We start from the raw sequence: 24,786 nt of genomic DNA on the forward strand, positions 1-24,786 counted from the left end.
CGACATTTTAGAATTTGTAGTTTTAACGGAGGCCATGTTTAGTTTGTGATCGTTGCTTGATCGTACCAGTATCAAATGAAATTTAAAAGCCCCGCCGTCGAATTTGTCACGGTATACATATTCATAGCACTAGTCAACACCATTGGTTAAATCATATCATGTGATCATTCATTGTATTTAAAGGTATCTGCATACATTTCAATTAACCGCCAAGTTCAAAGTGCACACAGTGCTGTTTATTGTATCTAGTAAACAATAAATGCTTTATTGAAAATATGACATGAATATGACGGTTTACATTTATTATGCCACGTACTCTGGTGATCTCTTTTGCCGAATCACAACGATCTTGTATTTTCAACGTAAGAGGAAGAAAATAATCATCCCGAATGTTTGACCCCCTCCCCTCTGAAGCCAAGGTCTTGTTGCAAAAACAAAAACAAACAAAAACTGGACTATTTTTTATTTCATGATTTAGCCGCTTTTCATGAAATTAAATTATCATCCTGTGAACAATCAGGTTTGCATCTTTAAATGAATGTTTAATGCATGGCTTCTTAAAATCAAAATAAACTTATCACCAAATTCTATGACCAACCAGTACTTTGTCCAAGACAATGACGTAGTTAAACGGGTTCATATGGGCCCCTAAATAAAAGAAGAGAAGAAATAGAAAGAGAGAGAGAGAGAGAGAGAGAGAGAGAGCGCGCGACAGGGGAGAAGAACATGGAAAGGGAGACGATATGAGAAAAGAAGATGAAATGACCCCTCCCTTCTTCTCTTTATTGTATTTCATCCACCAACCGTTGCCGCCCCCTACAATGATGCAGGTGCAAGCCCTCATTGTCTGGACCCACGCTACGCTACACAGTTCAAAATAAATACTCATTGAGGCTATGATGAGTTGAAAATGGTTAACGGGGCCATAGCATATATATATATTTATATATATAGTTTTACATAAATATATACATATATATATATATATATATATATATATATATATATATATATATATATATTATTTAGAAGGGGGTTTAGAGTGTGCCGTCAAACGCACCCCAAGTGTAAAAAATATAATGATGGGGTTTGTTGCTATGCCAGACATGTCAGACTAAACTAATATTCTAGGATAGACAATGGTATGTAATTTCCCCCAGCTTCATAATTTCCCCCACACGTTCATACTATAATTGCATGCTTCCATACATGTACAACACATCATCATTGCCTTAGTCTTCCTTGTGATGCTACAACATGTCTGACATAGCAACTTGTATGTTGCTATTGTATTACGTATTGTAACAGGTGGTCGACTTCGGCAAAGATACATATCACTTTCTCAAGTTAGCTCATTGATGACTGACAATCTGATGATGTCACAAGGGGAATGAGATCTGGAGGTTTTTGGGGTGGAGCTTAGCAAGTTTGAAAAACAAATATTTCAAAAAATATTAAAAATTCTATGAAACAAATTCAGAAGTTTACAAATCAGAATATGAGATGTATGCAGGACTGCACACCAACAGTAATACAGAAATGGGCTAAACGGACCGCACTGACCAAATATGAGATGAATAATAATTATTCAGGTACACTCACTGTACCAGTCAAGTGTGCTCATACCTGTGTCATCACAATGTGCACAGTAGACTATATCTAATCAGAGGGGGGATACCCGTCCATTGTGTTATGCATTTCAACGGTCGTTATCAATTTCAGTTTCATTTCATTGGTCGTACAGCAAGGTAAGTGGGACTGACCGGTCCCCCTGACGTATTTCCGACCAAGTAAAAGGATAAAAGATAACTTAATAGTTAATGAGGAAAGGGGAAACCTCATAGATTATGGGCATTTTAATTTTTAAACACAAAAAGAAGAAGATAATAATCCCGAATGTTTGACCCCCTCCGCCGCCAAGGTCTAGGTGCAAAACTGTACTTTAAAAATGTTTTTAAAGGGATCGTTTAACAATGTTAAATCTGAGATACACGGCCCTACGTGTTATCAGTGTCTGTGGTATGATGTAACATTGAAGCCCTAAAAAAAAATGCGCTTCAAAATGATCAAGAAGTGCCTCAAAAAAGTAAAAATCTTTGAGTGACCGGTTTTACCATACTCGTTTTCCCCAATAGACTGTAGTGTTATGAAAACCGTCAGGCGAACGGTTTTCAAAATTTGTAATTCCAATCATAAATATCTTGATAATCAGACAGGCGATCGGCTTGTAAAAGTCACGGGGTTCCTGACTGACCTAAAGGTTTATAATTATCATTGCATCATGAGCTAAATCCAGAATATGTTTTCAGATTCTGAGACAAAGTTACCGGATCCCTTTAGCTGGTCTTCATGAAGTTGAATTACCATTCGGTCAACAGTCAGGTTTACATCTTTAGATTAATGTTTAATGGCTTCCTAAAATTAAGACAAGCTTACCACCAAATTATATGATCACCCATTACTTTTTCCAAGACAATGACGTACATGTAGCTACACGGGGGCATAGGAGGCCCCTAAATCAAAGAAGAGAAGAAATAGGTGGTTGGGTTTTATAGATTGAAATCATTGAATCAATCATTAGTCATTGTCAGTGCACATGTAAATATTATTACAAGGTGAAGATAGATTATGAGCAGAATTGCTGTTCCTCGAAAAGGAGGCAAAATATCAACATTTCTGTCTGAACAAATGTCGGTGGCGGTGGTCCGGGAGCCTCGTGGTATGGGCCCGGGTAGGGGCTAGTCATTATCCGTCTAAAGAAATAAGGGAATGTAAGAAACGCAGTGAAAATCAACGAGAAGAGGAGGATACAAATATTATTTATATAATGAGTATAAGCAGGGAAAACAGTGAAAACAGAATGGCAAGGGGGGCGGACTATCCTTGTAATACGAGTCATGTATTCAGGCCAGGCACTAACCGTTCAATGTCCACAAATGAATGTTGGCACAGAGCCATGGTGACAGCTACTCTACTGGTTTTTCTTGTCTTTTTTTTCTTTTTTGGAACTTTTTGTTTGGTGGGGGGGGGGGGCAGCAGTCCCTAAGCCCCTGCACTACGCAAATATGTCCAGATCTTCCGGCTGACTATATCGGTCAATGTCATAATGATAATGTGTATGCCTGAAATTGTATAGATAAACATAATGTGGACCTCACCAGCAATGACGAGTCTAGAGGAAAGCTTACTAATAAGCTTACTTATAACTAATTTTATATAGATATATGACAAGAGTTTAATAAAATTAAAAAGTACAAAAGAATACGAGTTTAGCTCATTCAGTTACTTCTCCCTGTTTTTGGAGAGAGAGAGAGAGAAACAGAAAGAGTGAGAGAGAAGAGAGAGAGAGAGAGAGAGAGAGAGAGAAAGAGAGGGGTAGAAAGAGAGAGAAAGAGAAAGAGTTACCTGTAGATGAGAAGCTTAGGATTACTACTACCCTATTACATGGTATTGTCTACTGATAATGAAAGAATTCCAACTTTTTGTTATTATTTGTTTATTAGAATCATTCCATTTTTCGGGAGGGGGTCATTCACAGAAACACTCGAACTCTTTCCCGCTAAAATGCAGAGCATTCTCATAACTTTCCAATTCAAGAAGTTTGAGATTTACAGTTTTGAGAATGCTTAGAATTTTTGCAGTGTACCCATACCCAACTAAAGATAGTCGCCACCAGGCACGTACGCAGGATTTTTTCAAGGGGGGGGGGGGTTTCAACATTTATAAATCGGTCCGAAAATTTCGCAACGACTCAGCCAGCCGCTGAATAAGCGGGGGGGGGGGGGGGGGGGAGTAAGAGGACACTTTTTTTTTTTGTCTCGAAATTTGGAAATTTGACATTTTGCTCAGGTTTGGGGGGGGGGGGGGGTAAGGTCACCTTTTTTAGGTCGGCCGTGAGCATAATTTTTTATAATTTTTTTTATACAAAAAAGGGGGGGGGGGTTTTAGGTTTTTTTTAGGGGGGTTTACATACATAAAATTACCAAAGGGGGGGGGGATTAACCCCCAAACCCTCCCCCCTGCGTACGCGCCTGGTCGCCACTCCTTTCTCTTCTATTCTTTCAACCCTCTCTTTCTCTCGCGCCCTCTCAATTTTCATATCATGCATTGTCCCTGCAAGTTCCTATATCTTCTAATCCTATCTATCTACTTCATTTCATCTCATCATGCATTTTCACAGCTTGTTTCAGAATGCAAATACAATAACCACACAAACAAATAATATGAAGAGAAAGGACTAAATAGGAAAATACAAAATGTTTATTGCGTAGCGTCTTTGTTTAGGTACATAGTCATGTATCTCTGCAGGAATTGCACGAAATACGTTTCATTAAATAACATAATTACGATTCTGAATCTGTAATGTCTCGACAGAAATAATAAAACAAAATGTATATTTACTAAAAAGGTTGTAAACACAAGTTGCAAGCCGCGCTGGCAAAAATACATTTGCATCAATTAAAAAACGAAAAAGATTTGTATACATGTATGTACAGCTTAAAATTCATGAAGGTAAACTTTAGAATTCTATACGGGATGATTAATGGTTCTAATGTACCTTATTTTATGTCAGACCAGTTTTTCACAAACAGGCACTTGCAAGAAATATATTTGCATCATTAAAAAAAAATTAGATACCGTTTTATATCTGACCACTGTGCCCCGTCTTTTAAAGAGTTGATATTATTATTAACCACAACTTATTTGTGATTGATATCAATTGCAACTACGTACATGAAAGATAAGAGATTGCAAAATTACGATTGATTGGAGGACTTGCGATCGATTCGGATCAATCGCAACTCCTTAAAAGACGGGGCCCAGTTTCTCATAAACAGGCACTGGCAACAAATATATTTGACACAATTAACAAAAAATAGAAGGTTTTATACATGTATGTACAACTCTAGCGCTCTAAAGATATAATACAAACAATATGCATATACACAATTTACAAGTAACCATTTTTTTCAAATAACCATTTTTAAAAAATCAAAAAATAACAATGTACATAAGAGACTGCAAACTTATGATTGATTGGAGGACTTGCGATCGATTCGGATCAATCGTAACTCTTTAAGACGGGGCTCAGTTTCTCACAAGCAGGCACTGGCGACAAATATATCTCCACCATTTAAAAAAAGAGAAGGTTTTTATACATAACAACTCTAACGCTCTAAAGATATAATACAAGCAATATGCATATACAAAATTTACAAGTACCCATTTTTTTTGTATAAGCAATAATAAAACGGAAAACTAAATGATATACATCTGGTAGGCGCACTTTTGGTCGATACCACGAGAAAAAGGAGAAATCGATATACATACTTCTCTTATCAACGAGATTTTTGCTACTTTTTTGTTAGTATACCCTTCACTTGATTTAATTCTCCATTGTATCTTTTGTGTAAACCCCCTTTTCCTCACGCTGGTGTGGATTGGTGGGTTGAAGATTTGAGAGGGGATCGACGTGGTTAACATTTAGGCTTGAGGGCTGGTAAGTTCGTGGTCGCCGGGCCACTTGATGAAATTAGAATATACAAACACATTGCAAATCCATTGGCAAAATTTAGTTTCATGGTCCTGCTTTGAGATCGACATTTCGTTTCTCTCCACTTCTTGTTTGATACTTTCAATTGTTCTTTTTAAAATTTAAATTCTCTGAATGCATCTTATAATTTAATTGGCCTATGTATAAGATTATCATATATTTTGAATGGACAAAAGATACAGTAAAAAATTCCGCTTTATTGTAAATGTTATGTTGTATTTTTTAAAATCTTTAGTATTGTATAATAAATAAAGGAACCATGTGGAAGGGTTTACAAATATATGTATTTAGGCATAACTGTCTGTGACACGACTATTATTCAAAATTAGTTGTTTCCTGCATTTTTTATGACTGCTCTCCTCCATAATTATTTCTTTTTTGGTGTTAGATCTATGCCTCTAAGATTTCCCTCGCGTGTTAATGGTGTGTGTGCATTTACATCTTCTTCTTCTTCGTTATCTAATGAACTAGTTCTCCTTTCGTTTAACTCATTGACAGTTGTCTTATTCTGTACTTGAATATCGGATTCGCCCCCACCCAAGTTTCCTCGTCCGCTACTTTCAGAATCTTTATTTGCTTTTGTATCATTGGAACATCTCTTAAAAAAAACTACCCTGTGGATTATAACAGAGACGATAACGATTATTACAACAAACGCTACAACAGCAACCACAACAATGATAACATTCAATTTACCATCTATTTTACTAGTTTCAGTTCTTCTAGTGACATCTTAAAACATCTGATCAGCAGCCATTAGGATGTTTCTATTCTGACCGTCATCATGGATGACGTTCAACGTAGAAGTTTCCATACTTTTAGCTACTATCTCCTCGCAAAGAGAAAAGTTCAAAGAACTTATATTGTGATTTGCTAGTTCATTTGGATTTGAACATATTGGATTATCAATCTTGACGTCCTCATCGTTGGTTATGGAGAGTTGTTGATACCACTGGCGCAATGGCTCCAGGCCACAGATGCAATCCCAAGGGTTGCCTTCCAGAAACAGAATTTCAACATTGTTTGTCAAGATTTCCAAAGTCACATTGTCAAGTCGAAGTAGACTATTCCAACGTAAGTCCAGACGAATGTTTGGAAGATTAAGAACATTGCCAATAGCAACCAATCTGTTTCCAGAGAGATCAATGGTCATCAGATGATCCATATGCACAAAGAGATCAATGGTAAGGGATGAGAGAGAATTGTTGGACAGGTCTAGGTAAACTAACGACGATAGGTCTTTGAAGATATCTTCAGGAAGATCAAGGAGTTTGTTCATGCCGAGGAAAAGACGTTCGAGGTTCTTTAATTCTTGGAAGACCCCTGAAGTCAGTTGAGATAGGTGATTCTGGTAGAGGTCGATAACCTCAAGCTTCGGCACGAGTTGAAAGGTCCCGTTTTCTATGACTCGTAGGGAATTCCTTCTCAGGTAGATGTGTCGGAGACTATTTTCTGTTCCATTCAGCGCATATCCATCGAATATTTGTAGATTGTTGTAGAGAAGCTTGATTGACTTGAGTTGAGGTGCCCCAATAAATGTATTTGCTTCGATCTGCAGGAGGTAAGATAAGAGAGAAGATTTTGTTTTAGAGAGACCTCGTAAATAATCTCCAGCATAACATTTGTTTTTGTTTATACTGTAATAAAAACCTATACATTTTTTCAAGCGCGGAGGGGTTGGGGGGGGGGGGGGGGTTGGCGCTAGGCACTTTTAATATTACCCATATTGAGGCGAAAATCCCCTCATAATATATCGATTTTGTAAAGTAACATAACACCATTACAATGTGTTTTAGGTGCCCATTAAATTTGGTCATTAGAGGCGATTTCCTGAATCAATGTCAAGACCTAATAAGGCAATTGGGTTAAAGAAAGATGTACTATTATTCTTATTGTGATCAGTCGAACTTTACTTCATTTGAAGTTATAGGGCCAAAGTGCCTATTATGAGGGAAAAAAGTAGAATCTACCCTATCTATGTGCAATACAATTCTTTTCCCTCCAAAATATTTTGTTGTAAATTCTACACCCATTAGAATCTAAGATGAAACCTATATATCAACGGAATATGAAAAAAGTTTTGTTTAAATCATATATACTAAGGAGAATTTGTCCGATTATTGCACAACGCCAAGCAGAATTTTTTTTATAAATCCGTGATATACAATATCATTTTGATTACTGTGATATCTATGCAAATACAGGGGTTACGAACTTAAGAAAACTTCAAACTTTACAAAATAAAGCGCTAACAATTGTTTTAAGGAAAGACCCAATATTCTCAACAGATCAGCTTTTCCTATTTTTGAATTTAGATAACATTTTAGAAAGATAAAAAAGGACATTAATAGTATTAGTGATGCACCAAATATTTTATAATAATGCACCAAAACTTATTCTACGTTTCTTTGAAAAGCGCAACCCCGTGTATGATACCCGACACTCTTTTCATAAATTCGCATTACCTAAAGGTTAAACGAATTATAAAATAAGGAGTTTAAGTTATAGAGCGGCGAAATGCTGGAACACAATTTTACAGGAACCGAAAACTATAGAGAATAAAAATGTTTAAAAAAAACACATCATGTCACCACCTAGGTAGCGGGGGAGGGGGGGGGGGGGGAACTGACCTTTGGGAGGAGAGTCAATCAGACTCTCGGTTTACAATACACTTCTCTGATAATTATCTACTTTTTATTCATTATTGTTAGTTTGTATTTGTACTTTATAATCATTCATGTTTTTTTTCTTTTCTTATTCTTCATAGTTTCCCATGGCAATTATGTTTTCCTTTGTTTTGATTTGATTCGTTTATTTTGCATATGTGCCCCCACTTTTTGAAGTACCCCAAAAGTGCCCCTTTTACTTTTAAAGGTGCCCCTATTAATTTTTAAAAGTGCCCCTTCCCCTTTCCACCTCTGATAAGTGCCCCTTTTATTTTCACACGTACCCCTTTTCCTTCGACAAGTTACCATTTTCCTTTGAAATAAGTGTCCATTTTCCATTCTTATAAGTGCCCTTTTGCATCTCTAGTTAGTGCCCCTTTTCACGTTTGATGAGTGCCCCCTTCACCTCAGATAATTGCCCTATTCAAATATGAGAGGTGCCCCTTTTACTTTGACAAGTACCCCCTTTTTTTAAGAAGTGCCCCTTCCCCTTTTAATAACTACCCCTTTTTAACTCGGATAAGCGCACCTTTTCATTAATGAAAACAGTCCCTTTTCATTCTCATAGCCCCTTTCCATCTCTGGTAATGACTCTATTAAATTTTGAGAGGGACTCGTTTTACTTTGAGTGCCCCTATTCCTCCTGATAAGTGCTCTTTCCATCTTCAATAACTTCCCCTTATGTGTTGACACGTGCCCCTTTTCCTTCCTACTGAAAATGCTCTTTTTCCTTCTTATAAGTGCCCCATCCCCATCCATCTTCAATAACTTCCCCTTATGTGTTGACACGTGCCCCTTTTCCTTCCTACTGAAAATGCTCTTTTTCCTTCTTATAAGTGCCCCATCCCCTTCTCTGATAATTATCTACTTTTTATTCATTATTGTTAGTTTGTATTTGTACTTTATAATCATTCATGTTTTTTTTCTTTTCTTATTCTTCATAGTTTCCCATGGCAATTATGTTTTCCTTTGTTTTGATTTGATTCGTTTATTTTGCATATGTGCCCCCACTTTTTGAAGTACCCCAAAAGTGCCCCTTTTACTTTTAAAGGTGCCCCTATTAATTTTTAAAAGTGCCCCTTCCCCTTTCCACCTCTGATAAGTGCCCCTTTTATTTTCACACGTACCCCTTTTCCTTCGACAAGTTACCATTTTCCTTTGAAATAAGTGTCCATTTTCCATTCTTATAAGTGCCCTTTTGCATCTCTAGTTAGTGCCCCTTTTCACGTTTGATGAGTGCCCCCTTCACCTCAGATAATTGCCCTATTCAAATATGAGAGGTGCCCCTTTTACTTTGACAAGTACCCCCTTTTTTTAAGAAGTGCCCCTTCCCCTTTTAATAACTACCCCTTTTTAACTCGGATAAGCGCACCTTTTCATTAATGAAAACAGTCCCTTTTCATTCTCATAGCCCCTTTCCATCTCTGGTAATGACTCTATTAAATTTTGAGAGGGACTCGTTTTACTTTGAGTGCCCCTATTCCTCCTGATAAGTGCTCTTTCCATCTTCAATAACTTCCCCTTATGTGTTGACACGTGCCCCTTTTCCTTCCTACTGAAAATGCTCTTTTTCCTTCTTATAAGTGCCCCATCCCCTTCTCATAAATCCCCTCCACCTGCCCCTATAAAAAATCTGAGGTCGCAGTTGTGTTTTTTTTTTTTGGTGTTTTCGGCATTTCAATCTTTTTGAGAATATTTACGCCTTTCAATTGTTTTTTTTTTTTTTTTTCTCGTATACTTTTTGTAAAATTCGTTCTCTTCATAAATCTCTATTTTTTTAAACATATTTTCATTTCTCTTATCCCTTCTTCTTCCCTTTCTTTCCTTTTCCTCTTTTTTTTAATAGCTTAATCAGTGCAAAAACTACATCTTTTAAAGGAAAAAACACAATCCAGATGGAGGTAAAAGAAATTTTCTCATAATGGAAGACTGAAAAGACCTTTGATAAGTAACTTAATTATGTCATTTATAAATGTGAGCGAACTTTCGGGGAAATGGCTCGAGGTTGCTTTAAATTATGGACGTTTAATGATGAAAGTAAAAGGGGACACTTATCGAAAGGGATGCAACACTGATTAGAAAAGAAAAGAAACACGTGTCAAACTACAAAGGGTAATTATCAGAGGCAGGCGCGTACACAGGGGTCGCAGTTGTGTTTTTTTTGTTGGTGTTATCGGCATTTCAATCTTTTTGAGAATATTTACGCCTTTCAATTGTTTTTTCTTTTTTTTTCTCGTATACTTTTTGTAAAATTTGGTATTTTTTTGTGTGTAAACCCCCCTTAAATTTCCCTAAAACATCCCCCTTTTATTTTTTTTATTTTTTTATTATTAAAAAAAAAAAAAAAAAAAAAAAAAAAAATTCCCATGGCTGACCTCAAAAAGATGACCTTACCCCCCCCCCAACGGAGCAAAATGTCAAATTTTCAAATTTCGATACCAAAAAAAAAAAAAAAATATTCCCATGGCTGACCTCAAAAAGATGACCTTACCCCCCCCCCCCCCCAACGGAGCAAAATGTCAAATTTTCAAATTTCGATACCAAAAAAAAAAAAAAAAGTGACTTCTTACCCCCCCCCCCCCCCCCGCTTATTTAGCGGCTGGCTGAGTCGTTGCGAAATTTTCGGCCCGATTTATAAATGTTAAACCCCCCCCCCCTTGAAAAAATCCTGCGTACGCGCCTGATCAGAGGTGAACATGGGGCACTTTTCACACCTGAAATGAGGCACTCACTAGGAATGAAAAAGAGCACTTATGAGAATGAATAACGAGCACTTATGATAAATGAAAATGTCCATTTGAAGAAAAAGGAGCACCGATCAGATTTTTTTAGGGGCATTTTTCGGAAGTGAATGGGGCTTTTATGCAAAAGGGGAAGTGGCTCTTATCAAAAAGAGAAAAAGAGGCACATGTTAAAATAAACGGGGCACTTATCAGAGATGAAAAGGGGTAATTATAAGAAGGGGAAGACGCACTTATAAGAAGAAAAAGAGCATTTATTAGAAAGGAAAACGGGTAGTTTGTAGAGATTAAAAAAGCACTTATCAGGAGGGGAAGGGGCACTTGTCAAAGTAAAACGAGCATCTCTCAGATTTGAAAATGGGCAATTATCGGAGGTGAAGGGATACTTATCTGAAGTGAAAAGGAGTAACTTCTCGTACCTGAAAAAGTTAATTTACCAGGGTTGAAAAGGGGCACTTATGAAAATTAAAAGGGGCATTTATAAAAAGGAGAAGGGGCTCTATTTTATAAAAATGGGGGGAATTATCATATTAGAAAAGAAAAGGCACATGTGAATATAAAATGAGCGCTTATCCGAGTTAAAAAGAGGTAGTTTTTCAAAGAGCCAGTGGCTCTTCTTTCAAAGGAAAAAGGGCAATTATCGGAGGTGAAGGGGGCACTTATTAAAATGAAAAGGGGCATTTATAAAAAGGGGAAGCAGCTCTATTTTATAAAATTGGGGGGGGGGGGGGGAAACTTATCATAAGGAAAAGGGGAAATTATTAGAAAGGAAAAGGCACATAAAGGCAAATAAATAATAATAATAATAATAAATAAATAAATAATAATAAATAATAAATAATAAAGGAGCGCTTATCCGAGTTAAAAAATAGATAGTTATTCTAAGAGCCAGTGGCTCTTCTTTCAAAGGAAAAAGGGCACTTGTCAAAGTAAAAGGGTCACCTCTCAACAAATTTAAAGATTTGTTAGGTCTCAATGCGAAAAATTACATCTTCTAAAGAGGAAAAAACCCAATCCTGATGGGGTTATAAGAAAATTGCTAATAATGGAAGAATGAAAAGACGTTTGATAAGTAACATAATTATATCATCTATAAATGCGAACGAGCGAAGGGATCAAGCTTTGGAGGAAATCGCTCCCAGAGTAACTTATCGTACCTGGAAAGGGTCATTTACCAGAAATAATAAGGGGGCATTTATGAAAAAGGGAAGGGGCTCTTTTTTAATGGGGCACTTGTCAAAAAGGAAAAATGTGAAAATAAAAGGTGTGGTTACCCCTGTTTAATTCGGGTTAAACAAAGGTAGTTATTAAAAGGGGAAGGGGCACTTCTTACAAAAGAAAATGGGCACTTGTCAAAGTAAAATGAGCATCTCTCAGGTTTGAAAATGGGCAGTTATCGGAGGTGAAGGGGGCACTTGTCTGAAGTGAAAAGGAGTAACTTCTCGAACCTGGCAAGGGTCATTTACCAGAGATAAAAAGGGGGCATTTATGAGAAGGGGAAGGGCCTCTTTTTTAATGGGGCACTTGTCATAAGGAAAAGGGCACTTATTGAATGGGAAAGGGGCACATGTGAAAACAAAAGGTGTGGTTACCCCTGTTTAACTCGGGTTAAACAGAGATAGTTATTAACAGGGGAAGGGACACTTCTCACAAAAAACGGGCACTTGTCAAAGTAAAAGGGTCACTTCCCTGTTAGGTCTCAATGCGAAAAATTACATCTTCTAAAGAGGAAAAACCCCAATCTTGATTGGGATATAAGAAAATTGCTAATACCGGAAGAATGAACAGACCTTTGATAAGTAACATAATTATATCATCTATAAATGCGAGCGAGCATAGCGATCAAAGCTTTGGGGGAAATCGCTCCTAGAGTAACTTCTCGTACCTGGAAAGGGTCATTTACCAGAAATAAAAGAGGAGCATTTATGAGAAGGGGAAGGGATTTTTTAATGGAACACTTGTCATAAGGAAAAGGGGCACTTATTTGAATGGAAAAGGGGCACAAATAAATAATACCTCTGTTTAACTCGGGTTAAACAGAGGTAGTTATTAACAGGGGAAGGGGCACTTCTTACAAAAGAAAAGGGGCACTTGTCAAAGTAAAAGAGGCACCTCTCAGATTTGAATTGGGCAATTATCAGACGTGAAGGGGGCACTTACCAAAAATTAAAAGGGGCATTTCTCGTACCTAAAATGGGGCACTTACTAGAGATTGAAAAGAGCACTCATGATAATGGAAAAAGGGCACTTATGTGAATGGAAAATAGACACTTATAAATGGGCACTTGTCGACGGAAAAGGGGCACATGTCAATATAACAAGGGCACTCATCAGATGCAATAAGGATCTGGAATCATCTGCCAGGCTCAGCAGTTGCTCAGCTGCTCTACCCTCCATCAGAATGATGCAGCCCCCTGTTGGTTCCCACATCATATAAGCTTACTAGCTTGGTTTTTACTTGCACTGGACTTAGCACATTTTACTGTAAATTAACGAGTGCTTTGTCCACACACCATTCCTGCAATTCATGACACTCCTTATAGTTACTCGCCTCACCTACCATTCTAGTATAGATTCCCGAGTGAGCTGCCAAAGGGATTACAAGTACCAAGGTGAAAAGGGGAAGGGGCTCTTTTACAAAGTAATATGTGCACTTGCCAAATTAAAAGGGGCACTTTCCTATGTAAAGAGGGGCACTTTTGGAGTGCTTGAAAAAGTGTGGGGGCACTGTGCCCCTTGCCCCCTCCTCGGAGGGCCGCCTCTGGCACTATGCCCCCTGCCCCCCCCCCCCCCCACTTCCCGGGAGCGGCTCCTCTGCTACCACTTCTGCTACAGTAAAATGTGCTCACACCTGTACTGTGCCATCACAATGTGCACAGTATAACTGATCTGAGGGGAATACCCGGCCATTGTGTTTGAATTTCAACGGCCGTTTTGAATTTCAGTTATCATTTCATTGGTCGTAGCCTACAGTATTTGAACACAACATACAAGCAATTTATAGTTTCAATGTACTACGCTTGAAATCCTGTGCATCGGAGTAACTTATGGTTAAGTTGAATTAGACTACAACTGTCTTATTCTAACAGTCTCAACGGGTTTCCATACCCCCAAATAGCAAATACTGAGAACATACATGTAGTTCTATGGATCATATACATGACAATTATATTTAATTCAACCTTGGACTTTAGTTTACAAGTCTACGTTTCAAATATTTGTTTTCTTTCGATGACCAGTCCAGGTTCTTGTTAGATTATGAAGACAATACCCCCAAAACTCAATTTTTCTCCTGAACTCTATGAATAGAAAACCAAAATACACTCCATATTTTCCATTGAACTCTATACACTACGTACGGGTTCATTGATATTTCTCTATCTCTCCTTCTCTTTTGTTCTGCCTTATTCTCCTCTCCCCCTCTCTCCCTTCTTCAAGTGGAGTCTCTTCATATATCTCAATCTCTATAGATACATTCCCTTATATTGCTCTAACTAATAACAACATAATTTATATATATATATTTACATTGATAATGGTACTAATTGCAAGGCGGTACTTACGTGTGATATGTTGTTGTTAGACAACAAAAGGTACTTCAGGAATGGAAAGCCTCTGAAAATCTCAGGTTCGATTACGGTGATGTGATTGTAACGGAGAGACAAGTACGAAGCAGCATTGCATTCGATGGGTATAGTGTCCAATGACCTGTACTCACAGTTGGCCTGCTGAAAAGCTTCAACGTATGAACATTTTCTATGACAAGGCGACGAGCGTTGAGATTCAACGCACTGACACAGGCACATGATCAAGATGGTAAGAAATATAGTAAAGGATTTGACTCCTTGCTCTGAAAATGACGCTATATACACAGAGAACACAGACATTCTAGAATTTGTAGTTTTAACGGAGGCCATGTTTAGTTTGTGGTCGTTGCTCGATCGTACCAATATCAAATGAAATTTAAATGCCCCGCCGTCGCATTTTGTATACATATTCATAGCACTATTGTCAACACTACTATTGGTTGAATCATATCATGTGATCCAGCATAATTGTATTTAAAGGTAACTGCATACATTTCAATTAACCGCCAAGTTCAAAGTGCACACAGTGCTGTTTATGCATCCGGGAAACAATAAATGCTTTTTCGAAAATATGACATGAATATGACGGTTTACATCTATTATGCCGCTCTGGTGATAGACATATCGTTTTGGCTACATTGTGAATGGGCTTTGTAAATAAAATCAAACAATTAATATTTCTGTATACATGTCGGCCAACACAAGTGTCTGAAGAAACAAAGTCTGTGATCCGGGAGCCTCGTGGTAGAGGTAGTCTAAAATATAGTCTACACAGTGAAGAAGGAGGGGAATGTAAAAAAAAGCAATGAAAATCAACGAGAAGAGGAAGAAAAAACATTATTTACATAATAAGTGTGAACCAAGAAAAAGGATAATTCATAACTTCGCAGTTATTAAAGTGAGGACATTTTTCAAGGAAAATCTCATATTATTGGCATTTTCAACGTAAGAGGAAGAAAATAATCTTCCCGAATGTCTGACCCCCTCCCCTCTGAAGCCAAGGTCTAGGCGCAAAACAAAAACACAAAATGGACTATTTTTTATTTCATGATTTAGCCGCTTTTCATGAAATTTAATTACCATCCTGTGAACAATCAGGTTTGCATCTTTAAATTAATATTTAATGCATGGCTTCATAAAATAAAAACTTATCACCAAATTCTATGATCAACCAGTAATTTGTCCGAGATAATGACTTAGCTACAGGGGGGGGGGGGGTTATATAGGCTCCCTAAATAAAAGAAGAGAAGAAATAGAGAGATAGATAGGGAGAAGAAAAAGGTTGACCATATTTGAAAAAAGAGATGATTATGACCCCACCCACACCCTCCCCTCGGTGTAAGCCTTTACATTTATTCTCTTTATTGTATTTCATCCGCCAACCGTTACCGCCCCCTTCAATGATGCAGGTGCCAGCCCTCATTGTCTGGACACAGGCTACGCCATATAGGTCACGATGAATACTCATGATATATAATTGCGAGTTGAAAATGGTTAACGGGGCCATTACAATCTGTTTGTATTCGGAAAGGGGCAGGATGTGCCTTCAATCGCTGCCCAAGTGTGCTATAATATAAATACAATGATGGTGTTTGTTGGAAACGGTCTGATTTGTTTACAATATTTAAGTTACTTTTGGACGTATATGCACAAATGAGTCTCGGAGTATCAAGACTAATCCAAACATTCATTTTTTTCTATTCATCCGTCTAACTGTTTCCACTGCTACACACGATAAAACTGCAATATCGCAATACTAACGGAAAGTTCAAAGTGCGCAGTGCTGTTTATATGCATTAAGTAAACAATAAATGCTTTTTGAAAATATGACAAGAATATGACGGTTCACTTAGTTCTATTATGCCTTGTACTCTGGCGATCTCTTTTGCCGAATCACAATGATCTCGTACAGGGGCGTACACAGGGGGGGGGGGGGTTTGGGGGTTCAACCCCCCCTTTGGTATTTTTATGTGTGTAAACCCCTTTAAAAAAAAACTAAAACCCCTTTTTTTTTAAATTAAAAAAAAAAAAAAAATATGCCCACGGCTAAGGTTAAAGTGACCTTACCCCCCCCCCCAACGAAAAAAAAATGTAAAATTTTCAAATTTTGAGACCCCCCCCCCCCCCACTGAGCGACTTTTCGGTTGGCTGAGTCGTTGCGATTTTTTTTTGGACTACCAAAAAAAAAAAAAGTGTCCGCTCCCTCCCCCAAAAAAACATTTTTATATTTTTGTTTTGTTCTCGATACAGTTTACTTATATCTCATTAAACAATTCAATACAGAAAGAAAAAAGAAAAATAAATACAAAACTCAAATCCATTCCATAACGATGAATGGAAACAAAGAGACGCTGATAATATTAATAATCAAGGATGGGCACCATATAGCAAAACATTCAAGACAACAAAGCAGAATCTATCATACAATGAGTACTATAAGTTCCTATATCTTCCCTCCTTCGACCACCAAATTGGCCTCAACTCAAAGGGACATCTACTAAAAAACCCTTCCCCTAAAGACCCTTGTCCACTCCACCCTATCACATTTGGCACCACCCCGCCCTTCCCATCCACTTACACTTACACGTACGCACATACAAACACATGCACATCCTGCTCACTAGAAAGGAAAACAAAACTTAGATTAACACGTAAAGTGCTCTCCAGTCTCCACACACAAATATCGCCCACACCCACCCTTCCAACGTAGAAAGACACAACTATAACTAGGATATTTTTTCGAGTGCGAAATTGCTAACATTGTCTGTATGAATTAATGTAAATGTATGTAGTTTTATGTTAGGTGCATGAAGAAAAATCCTTTACCTTTTCGGAGATATTTGTGTGCGTGTGTGTGTGTGTGTGCGTATGTGTGTGTGTGCAGATACATGTATTTGTACTATGAATTCAACGTGTTATTTGTATTTAAATGAAATTAAAATGAAGAAATAAAAACAAGTAACAAAATCGGTTTCATTGTGTTATTCCAAATGTACATGTATTTATCAAAACTGTTCAAAAACCCATAAATTTTGACGATTCATATTGATATAAAAATTACATGAACATTTTGCAGAAAAACTATTATATATAAACATTATGTCAGAAAAATATTGTATATAAATATAACAAGAATTATATACACTAAAACACATTTAAAAAGTTGGAACGATTTATAATTACGCTTTTTCAAATAAAAATTGAATATAAATTTATCTTTCATAGTTATCACACAAACATTAATCTTCTGTAAGATGATATGTAATCGGAATCACATCATTCACGCATTGGAGAGCATAGCCATTTAACAATAAATATGTGGCTGAAAGAAAATGGAAAAAATTGGGGCATTTGGCATTCAAACATTGATGAGCATTTCCATATTGTAGAGTCCAAAAGAAAAAACTTAAAAGAAAGTAAAGGAGACACATGTTTACCATGCTTGTCAAAACCATGCAGTTATTAGACTACAGTTGACATCCTGAGCTCAATCCTCCTCATTGTTTCTCATTCTCGGTTTTCATTGTTGAACAGGTATATCTTACAGAATGCACATGTTCATCAACATTTGAGTGACTCATTGCTCTATATTTGCTTCAAACGGTTATATGAACGTGCCCATCCAAGCGTCAAAGTTCAAAACTTGATCTGAAATAATATTGGTAGAGTATTAATTTTCCTTTCATATGATATATATGTTATTATATTCTATCAACTTATGAACATTTAACATTAAAGAGTGTCCACTTTTTTTGCTGAGATTATGTACAATATAATACAAACCCTGTGTTTTGTATAATCATGAGCACCATTTTTGTTTTCTGTCAGCAACAGTGTTTATAACAGTGTGACCAGAATACAAAGTACTACGTGAAAGCACACTCCTATAAAAGGTAGTCATTGACAAAACTAAAAAACTGAAACAGAAATACATGCAAATGTAAAATAGATTTTTATTTCTCCATAGCTTCAGCCGATTTATTTTGCAAACGTTCCCCCCCCCCCCCTCCGTTTGAATACGGGTCATGTAAGGAAGCCTCATAGTTTTATTTTACATACATGTAAATGCACGCAGGCAAGAAATTAATTTTACATTGCTTTCTGCTTTCACTCTGTTTTGAATATCTCCCAATTGTTTTCTTTATCATTATTCACTCGCATCCCAGACTTCACGTTCCTTCTTACCTACTTTTTAACTAGTTCAGAACCGGGATTTTTAGAGCTAAATTGATCACATATTGATCTTCAAATTCGTCACAATAATACTTTTCCTTTAAGCAAATATAAATCATTAATATTTGGAAGAGTGAAAGTAATAGCTATTAATCTGTTTGCAGAAAGATCAAGGCTTTCCAATCGTTCCAAATTTGTGAAAAGGCCATATGATAGGCTGGATAACAAATTGTTGGATAGGTTTAATTTGATTAAGGATGATTGGTCCTTGAAAATGTCTTTAGGAAGATCAACAAGTTTGTTATTGCTGAGAAATAGAAATTTAAGGTTTTTTAAATCTTGGAATACAGCAGGAGTCAGATAAGTCAGGTTGTTCCAGGAGAGGTCGATGAGTTCTAGCTTCAGTACTAGTTGAAAGGTCCCCTTCTCTATGGAACTGAGGTTATTCATTCCTAGGTTGATGGAAAGAACGTTCTCTGTGCCATTTAGTGCATATCGGTTGAAGGTACGTAGATGGTTGCAGAGTAACTCGATGAAGCTCAGTTTATGTGCACCATTAAATGCGTTTGCATTGATCTAAATATAAAAAAAGAGAAACACAAGATATATTAATAGTAGTTAAGTGCGAGGCATATTAGCAAGGTCATATCAAGGTATGTGGAATTATACAATATTTAAATTTCGTGGTTTAATTATTCTATTTCATGTCTCGGACCTTCTTTAAGGACGACTTTAATAATGCCGTTTGATCCTTTGATATCACAAACTGATTGCCATAGGTATTTCATTAGTCCAATGCTTAATCCTTTTGTATAGCTATAGCCCTACATTCAACAGTAAAAATATATGTGTTATTTATAAATGATATAGATGTAACAAAAAAGTCCATTTGAAATTTATTTGAAATTGTTCATCTAGTTATGAAAATTACCATGAGTTGAGAGTATCTAAAAAGGATTCTTACTGAGAATGAATAATTTGTTATCATTTTTTTTTTAACCTTCAGGGACGTTTTTCCTTTTTCTTTTTTATATTTCTAAGACAATTTAGCAAAATTTGTATTTTCACCACCAAGTCGAAATCTTACATAATGACTTTGATCTTAAATAGATAACACTTGCAATGATCTCCTTTAGATCATAACATGGAATTAATATTTTTTATCTTTATATTTGAATTTTTGCTTTTTTTTCAGAGGAACAGTCCCGATAAGTTTTAGACGATTTACCAACAGATTACAGAATTGACTAATTGCTTGCTTTTCTAAAAATATTGATTTGTAGACAATCCCAGTTTTGGAGTATCGATACAATATTATTATGCTATAAATTTGCACTGAACTATGCTCATATTCTTAGTCTGTTAATCTTGCTTTCATTTTCTAGCTACTGTACTACTCATGTCATTTGAAATGTACTTACTTGAACAATTTTGTTATTCGACAGTATAAGTTGCCTAAAAAAAGGAATTCTCTGAATATTCCAGGTTTGATGTCAATGATCAGATTATGACTAAGTGCGAATATCTACATTGACTACATTCGATAGGTATAGATTCGAGTAGTCTCATCTCTCAGTTGGCTTGCTGAAAGTCTTTCTTGTAGGAACATAGCACGTCACAGGTTGTCGGATTCCGCTGAGGCCCAGCGGAGTGAAAAAGCACAAGCAACAACGATATGATCACGAATGGACCCATGATTGGGCATAGAACGTTGGTTTTCAGTAGGTTTATTCGACCTAGATTTGATACACAATATTCAAATACGGCCTTAATTCCAATTTTAACACATGTCATGTTAGTTCTTGGTACATCGCTCATCAAATCTGTTTCCAATGCAATCAAAATCTTTAACTGTTGCTTGAAACTAAATGTTCACTTGGTTGATTCAGTACGTAATCCATACCACGGTACCGTACTGTGCATGTACAGTTACGCCAACAATTTGACCTCGTTGAAGTTTCCCGCTTTTTTTTTTGCAATATCACAAGTGCTATCATGATGGTCCAAAGTTCACCTAAAGCCTCGGTCACAAATACCGCTACGGGCTGCTGCGAATGCCGTACGAACGATTTTCAGACAATGGAAATTCGGGAAAACAATGGAAAAACAGGGAGATTCGTACGAAATAATCGTTCGTAAGAACCTTTGTGACCGTAGCTTGAACTCCAAACAGTGTGTTTACGTAGGGGGGGGGGGGGGGGGGGGGGGATAAACATGTATAGGACAGGAATAGAATAAATTCAAGCATACATTAAGTGCATTGTTGTATTCTTCATCAGTATTGCATATCATTTTGTTAAAGTATTCATCTTTTCTCTGAGTTGCATACGAATGATTCATCAGATTCTCAAAAGTAGAAAGTTAAGTATTGGCAAAATTATGTTACAATATTATAGAGTATATTTTTAAAATGACATTTGTATCAATTGCATGCATTTTGGTGTATTTTTTTTTTTTGTAATCCCATTTATTTTGAATAAGATATGCAAAAAAGCTCACTCACTTCAGGGTCCTACATTTAGAGTTAGAGTTCGTGTTTTGTAAAGATGTATGCACAGTTTTATGTTTGGTTCATAAAGGAAACCGTTCACCTTTTCGGAGATATTTGTGTGTATGCGTGTGTGTGTGCGTGTGCGTGGGTGTGTGTGTGGGCAGGTACATTAAGTCAATGTGTTATTTGAACTTAAGTGAAATCAAAATGAAGAAATAAAAACAAGAAATAAAATGGGTTTCACTTTGTAATGTTTGAATTCTAAATGAATCTATTAGTTACAAAACGTCGTAAAGTTTGCATTTCAATAATGATGCAGCGGAACAATTTTCAATTATCTTTATTTTGACAATGGATATTGATATTAAAATACATTGTAGTATAGGACATAAACATATGGCAGAAAAAAGGTATATATAAAAACAAAAATAGAATTATTATACACTCAAAATGCAAAAAAAAAAGAAAATGGAAACGATTTATAATTACGACTTTTGAAATAAACATTGAATATAATTTATTTTTCAATTATATCACACACAAATTGATCCTATTTAAGATGATTGCAGTTGGAGCATGAAGTATCTGAAAGAAAATGGAAAAAATGGGGCATTTGCCATTCACATTTAGATGAACATTTCCATCAACACAAAAGAAAAGGCATGTTGACCATGCTTGTCAAAGCCATGCCGTCCCGAGACTACAGTTAACCTCCTGAGCTCAATCCTCGTCATTGTTACTCATTCTTAGTTATTATTGTTGAACAGGAATATCTTACAGATGCACATATTCATCAACATTTGAGTGACTCATTGATATTTTTTGTAATTTCTTATTAAGACGTTCTAACAGTTAAATGAATGTGCCTATCCAAGCGTCTAAGTTCAAAGCCTGAACTGTAATAATGTTGGTAGAGAATGAATTTTTATTGACTCATGAAAAGTGATCATTAAAAAGTGTCCACTTTATTTTTTTTTGCTGAGTTTATGTACAATATAATAAAACCCTGTATTTTTTATAATCATGAGACCCTTTGACATGTTTGTTTTCTTTCAGCAAAATTACTCTTAGTAAGAGTGTGACCAGTATACAAAACACTAAGTGAAAGTACTTTCCTTAATAAGGTAGTCAAGTGATGAATGATAAAATGCAAATGTAAACAAAATGAAATACTATTTTATTTACAAGACTGATCGCAACTTTCTAGGCTTAAATTATTTACTCACCGCTTCAGCCTATTTATTGTGCAACAGTATTTTGTTTCCATCCGAGTACTGGGTTGTGTAAGCCTCTCAATTTTAGTTTACATGCAGGTATGCACACAGGCAAAAAAAGTAATTACACTTCGTTTTCTGCTTCACTCATTTTGAATCTACCCAATTGATTTCTTTATCATTACTCAGTCATATCCCAGACTTCATATTCCTTCTTACCTCCTATATTTAACTCGTTAAAACAGGGATTTTTAGGGCTAAATTGATCACATACTGTACTTCAAATTGGCAACAATTTTACGTGTCTTACGTTGTTCTACAAAAAAAACCAATGTCTCTGAAAACATCAATTGTGGAAAACATTAAAATTTGCCAATTTCGATTGAAAAATAATGATTTTGAACCTTTCGATATGTTGTCAATTTGATGACTTCAAAGCTAATTTTCCTTTTTAAAATTCCTAACGTCAAACAAATATGGTTAAACAACAAAAATGGAAAATAATTTTTGGCTTTTACATAATTATATTCATCCATCTGGTATATTTTTAATGATCTGAATCAAAAGTTACTGAGTCAAACCACATAATGTGGAATGTTTGTCCCAAATGACGATAGGTTTTCAGAGATATAGTACTGTAATTACTTGTGAAATCACGATTTCTTGTATTAATCGTGAGCATTTGCTTATTATTATTTTAACCTTTAAATTAATATTTCCTCTGGGAAATTCTTCATCACATATGACTTTGATCGAAATACATATGTATTCAAAATCTTATGTAATAGCAATCTTGAAACTACATGTACGTAAAAACAGGCGCGTACGCAGGATTTTTTTCAGGGGGGAGGGGGTTTAACATTTATAAATCGGGCCGAAAATTTCACGACTCAGCCAGCCGCTGAATAAGGGGGGGGGGGGGAGGGGGGTGGTAAGAGGACACGTTTTTTGTGTTTTTTTGGTCTCGAAATTTGAAAATTTGACATTTGGCTCCGTGGGGGGGGGGGGGTAAGGTCACTTTTTTAGGTCAGCCATGGGAATAATTTTTTTTTTTTTTTTAAATAATTAAAAAAAAAAAAAAAAATCCGAAATGGGGGGGGGGGGGGGGGTTAGGGGGTGGGGGGGGGGGGGGGGGGGGGGGGGGGGGTTTACACACATAAAAATACCAAAGGGGAGGTTTAACACCCCCCCCCCCTGTGTACGCGCCTGCGTAAGAAAGGTATTACAATATAACATCCGTCAGAGTCAACATACACGTCTGATATTATTGGTCCAGTTTATTTCAATGTCTGACTGAAGTGCACTTGTATTAAACTTTCTGTAGAGAACGTAATTTGATTTGATTTGATTTGATTCGGTTTATTGAAATAAAAGAACAGCAGAGAGCTGAGAAGCTGAAATTATTCAATTTACAAAGTCAATATACAACACAATAAACGATCAAAATATGAATGACTAAAACGTACGACTATAATGAAACAAAATGAAAATCAAATATTACATCAAAATCGAAATATATTACAAACATTACATCAAAATCTAAATATATTACGAATATTACATCGAAATCTAAATATATTACAAATATTACATCAAAATTTAAATATATTACAAATATTAACAACTTTAAAAACCTTCTGTGTCATCAAAAAGGAGAGAGAGAGAGAGAGAAAGACGGAACTAGAAAGAGTAATAGAAGGAAGAAGAAAAAAGAAAAAAAAGTTGATCAAAGAATATACGAATGATTGGAGGAGAATGGTAGAGAAGGGCAGAGTAGAGCAAGAAAAATAGAAAGAGAGGAGAACCGTACAGCCTTGAGGAATGTTTTTATCAAAACCGGAAAAAAGCAAAGCGAGCCTCTGCCAAGTGCACCTCAAGTTGAAATATGATTTAAAAAGTAAAAATAAAAGATAACAAAAATAAACTGTTTGAATACATAATATATCAACGTCATTTTAAAAATTCGTTAAAGTCAAACGAGTAAAGTTATGCCAATCCCGCAACACATCCAAGTTCAATGCAAATAACTTTGTAACTCAAAAGGATTACATGTAGATTTACAACAAAAAAAAAAAATGAGCCTAGAAATACTTTCAAATTTGAACTACATGTATTAATTTGTAATCAAATAACATTTGAAGTGGTATTTCAAAGGGTTGACAAAATCATCACCATCTACCTTGACACCATTTGTAAAATAGTTGGGATGGGTTATTCACGTGAGGCCACAAACATGACAACAATACCAAAGACTAAAATTATTAGTCTATGCATTCATTTTAGTATGGTTCTAGTAATAAAGTACGTTCGGGCTCATTAAGCCCCTTACTCCTTTACATTGTGACTTACTACTTGGGCAA

At 36.2% G+C, this 24,786-nt stretch overlaps 1 protein-coding gene across 1 annotated transcript; it reads right to left on the minus strand.

Moving 5' to 3' along the window:
• Nucleotides 1-6,287: 6,287 nt before the first annotated feature.
• On the minus strand, nt 6,288-14,890 carry LOC105441126 (insulin-like growth factor-binding protein complex acid labile subunit). Its single transcript, XM_030974476.1, has 2 exons — nt 14,525-14,890; nt 6,288-7,106 (listed from the first exon to the last, which is right to left on the minus strand). The coding sequence occupies exons 1-2, from the start codon at nt 14,876-14,878 to the stop codon at nt 6,288-6,290; spliced, it is 1,173 nt and encodes a 390-aa protein (XP_030830336.1). The 5' UTR covers nt 14,879-14,890.
• Nucleotides 14,891-24,786: the final 9,896 nt, after the last annotated feature.

Source organism: Strongylocentrotus purpuratus, unplaced genomic scaffold (assembly GCF_000002235.5).
Source record: "Strongylocentrotus purpuratus isolate Spur 01 unplaced genomic scaffold, Spur_5.0 spur5_scaffold_7, whole genome shotgun sequence".
In the NCBI taxonomy this organism is placed as follows: domain Eukaryota; kingdom Metazoa; phylum Echinodermata; class Echinoidea; order Camarodonta; family Strongylocentrotidae; genus Strongylocentrotus; species Strongylocentrotus purpuratus.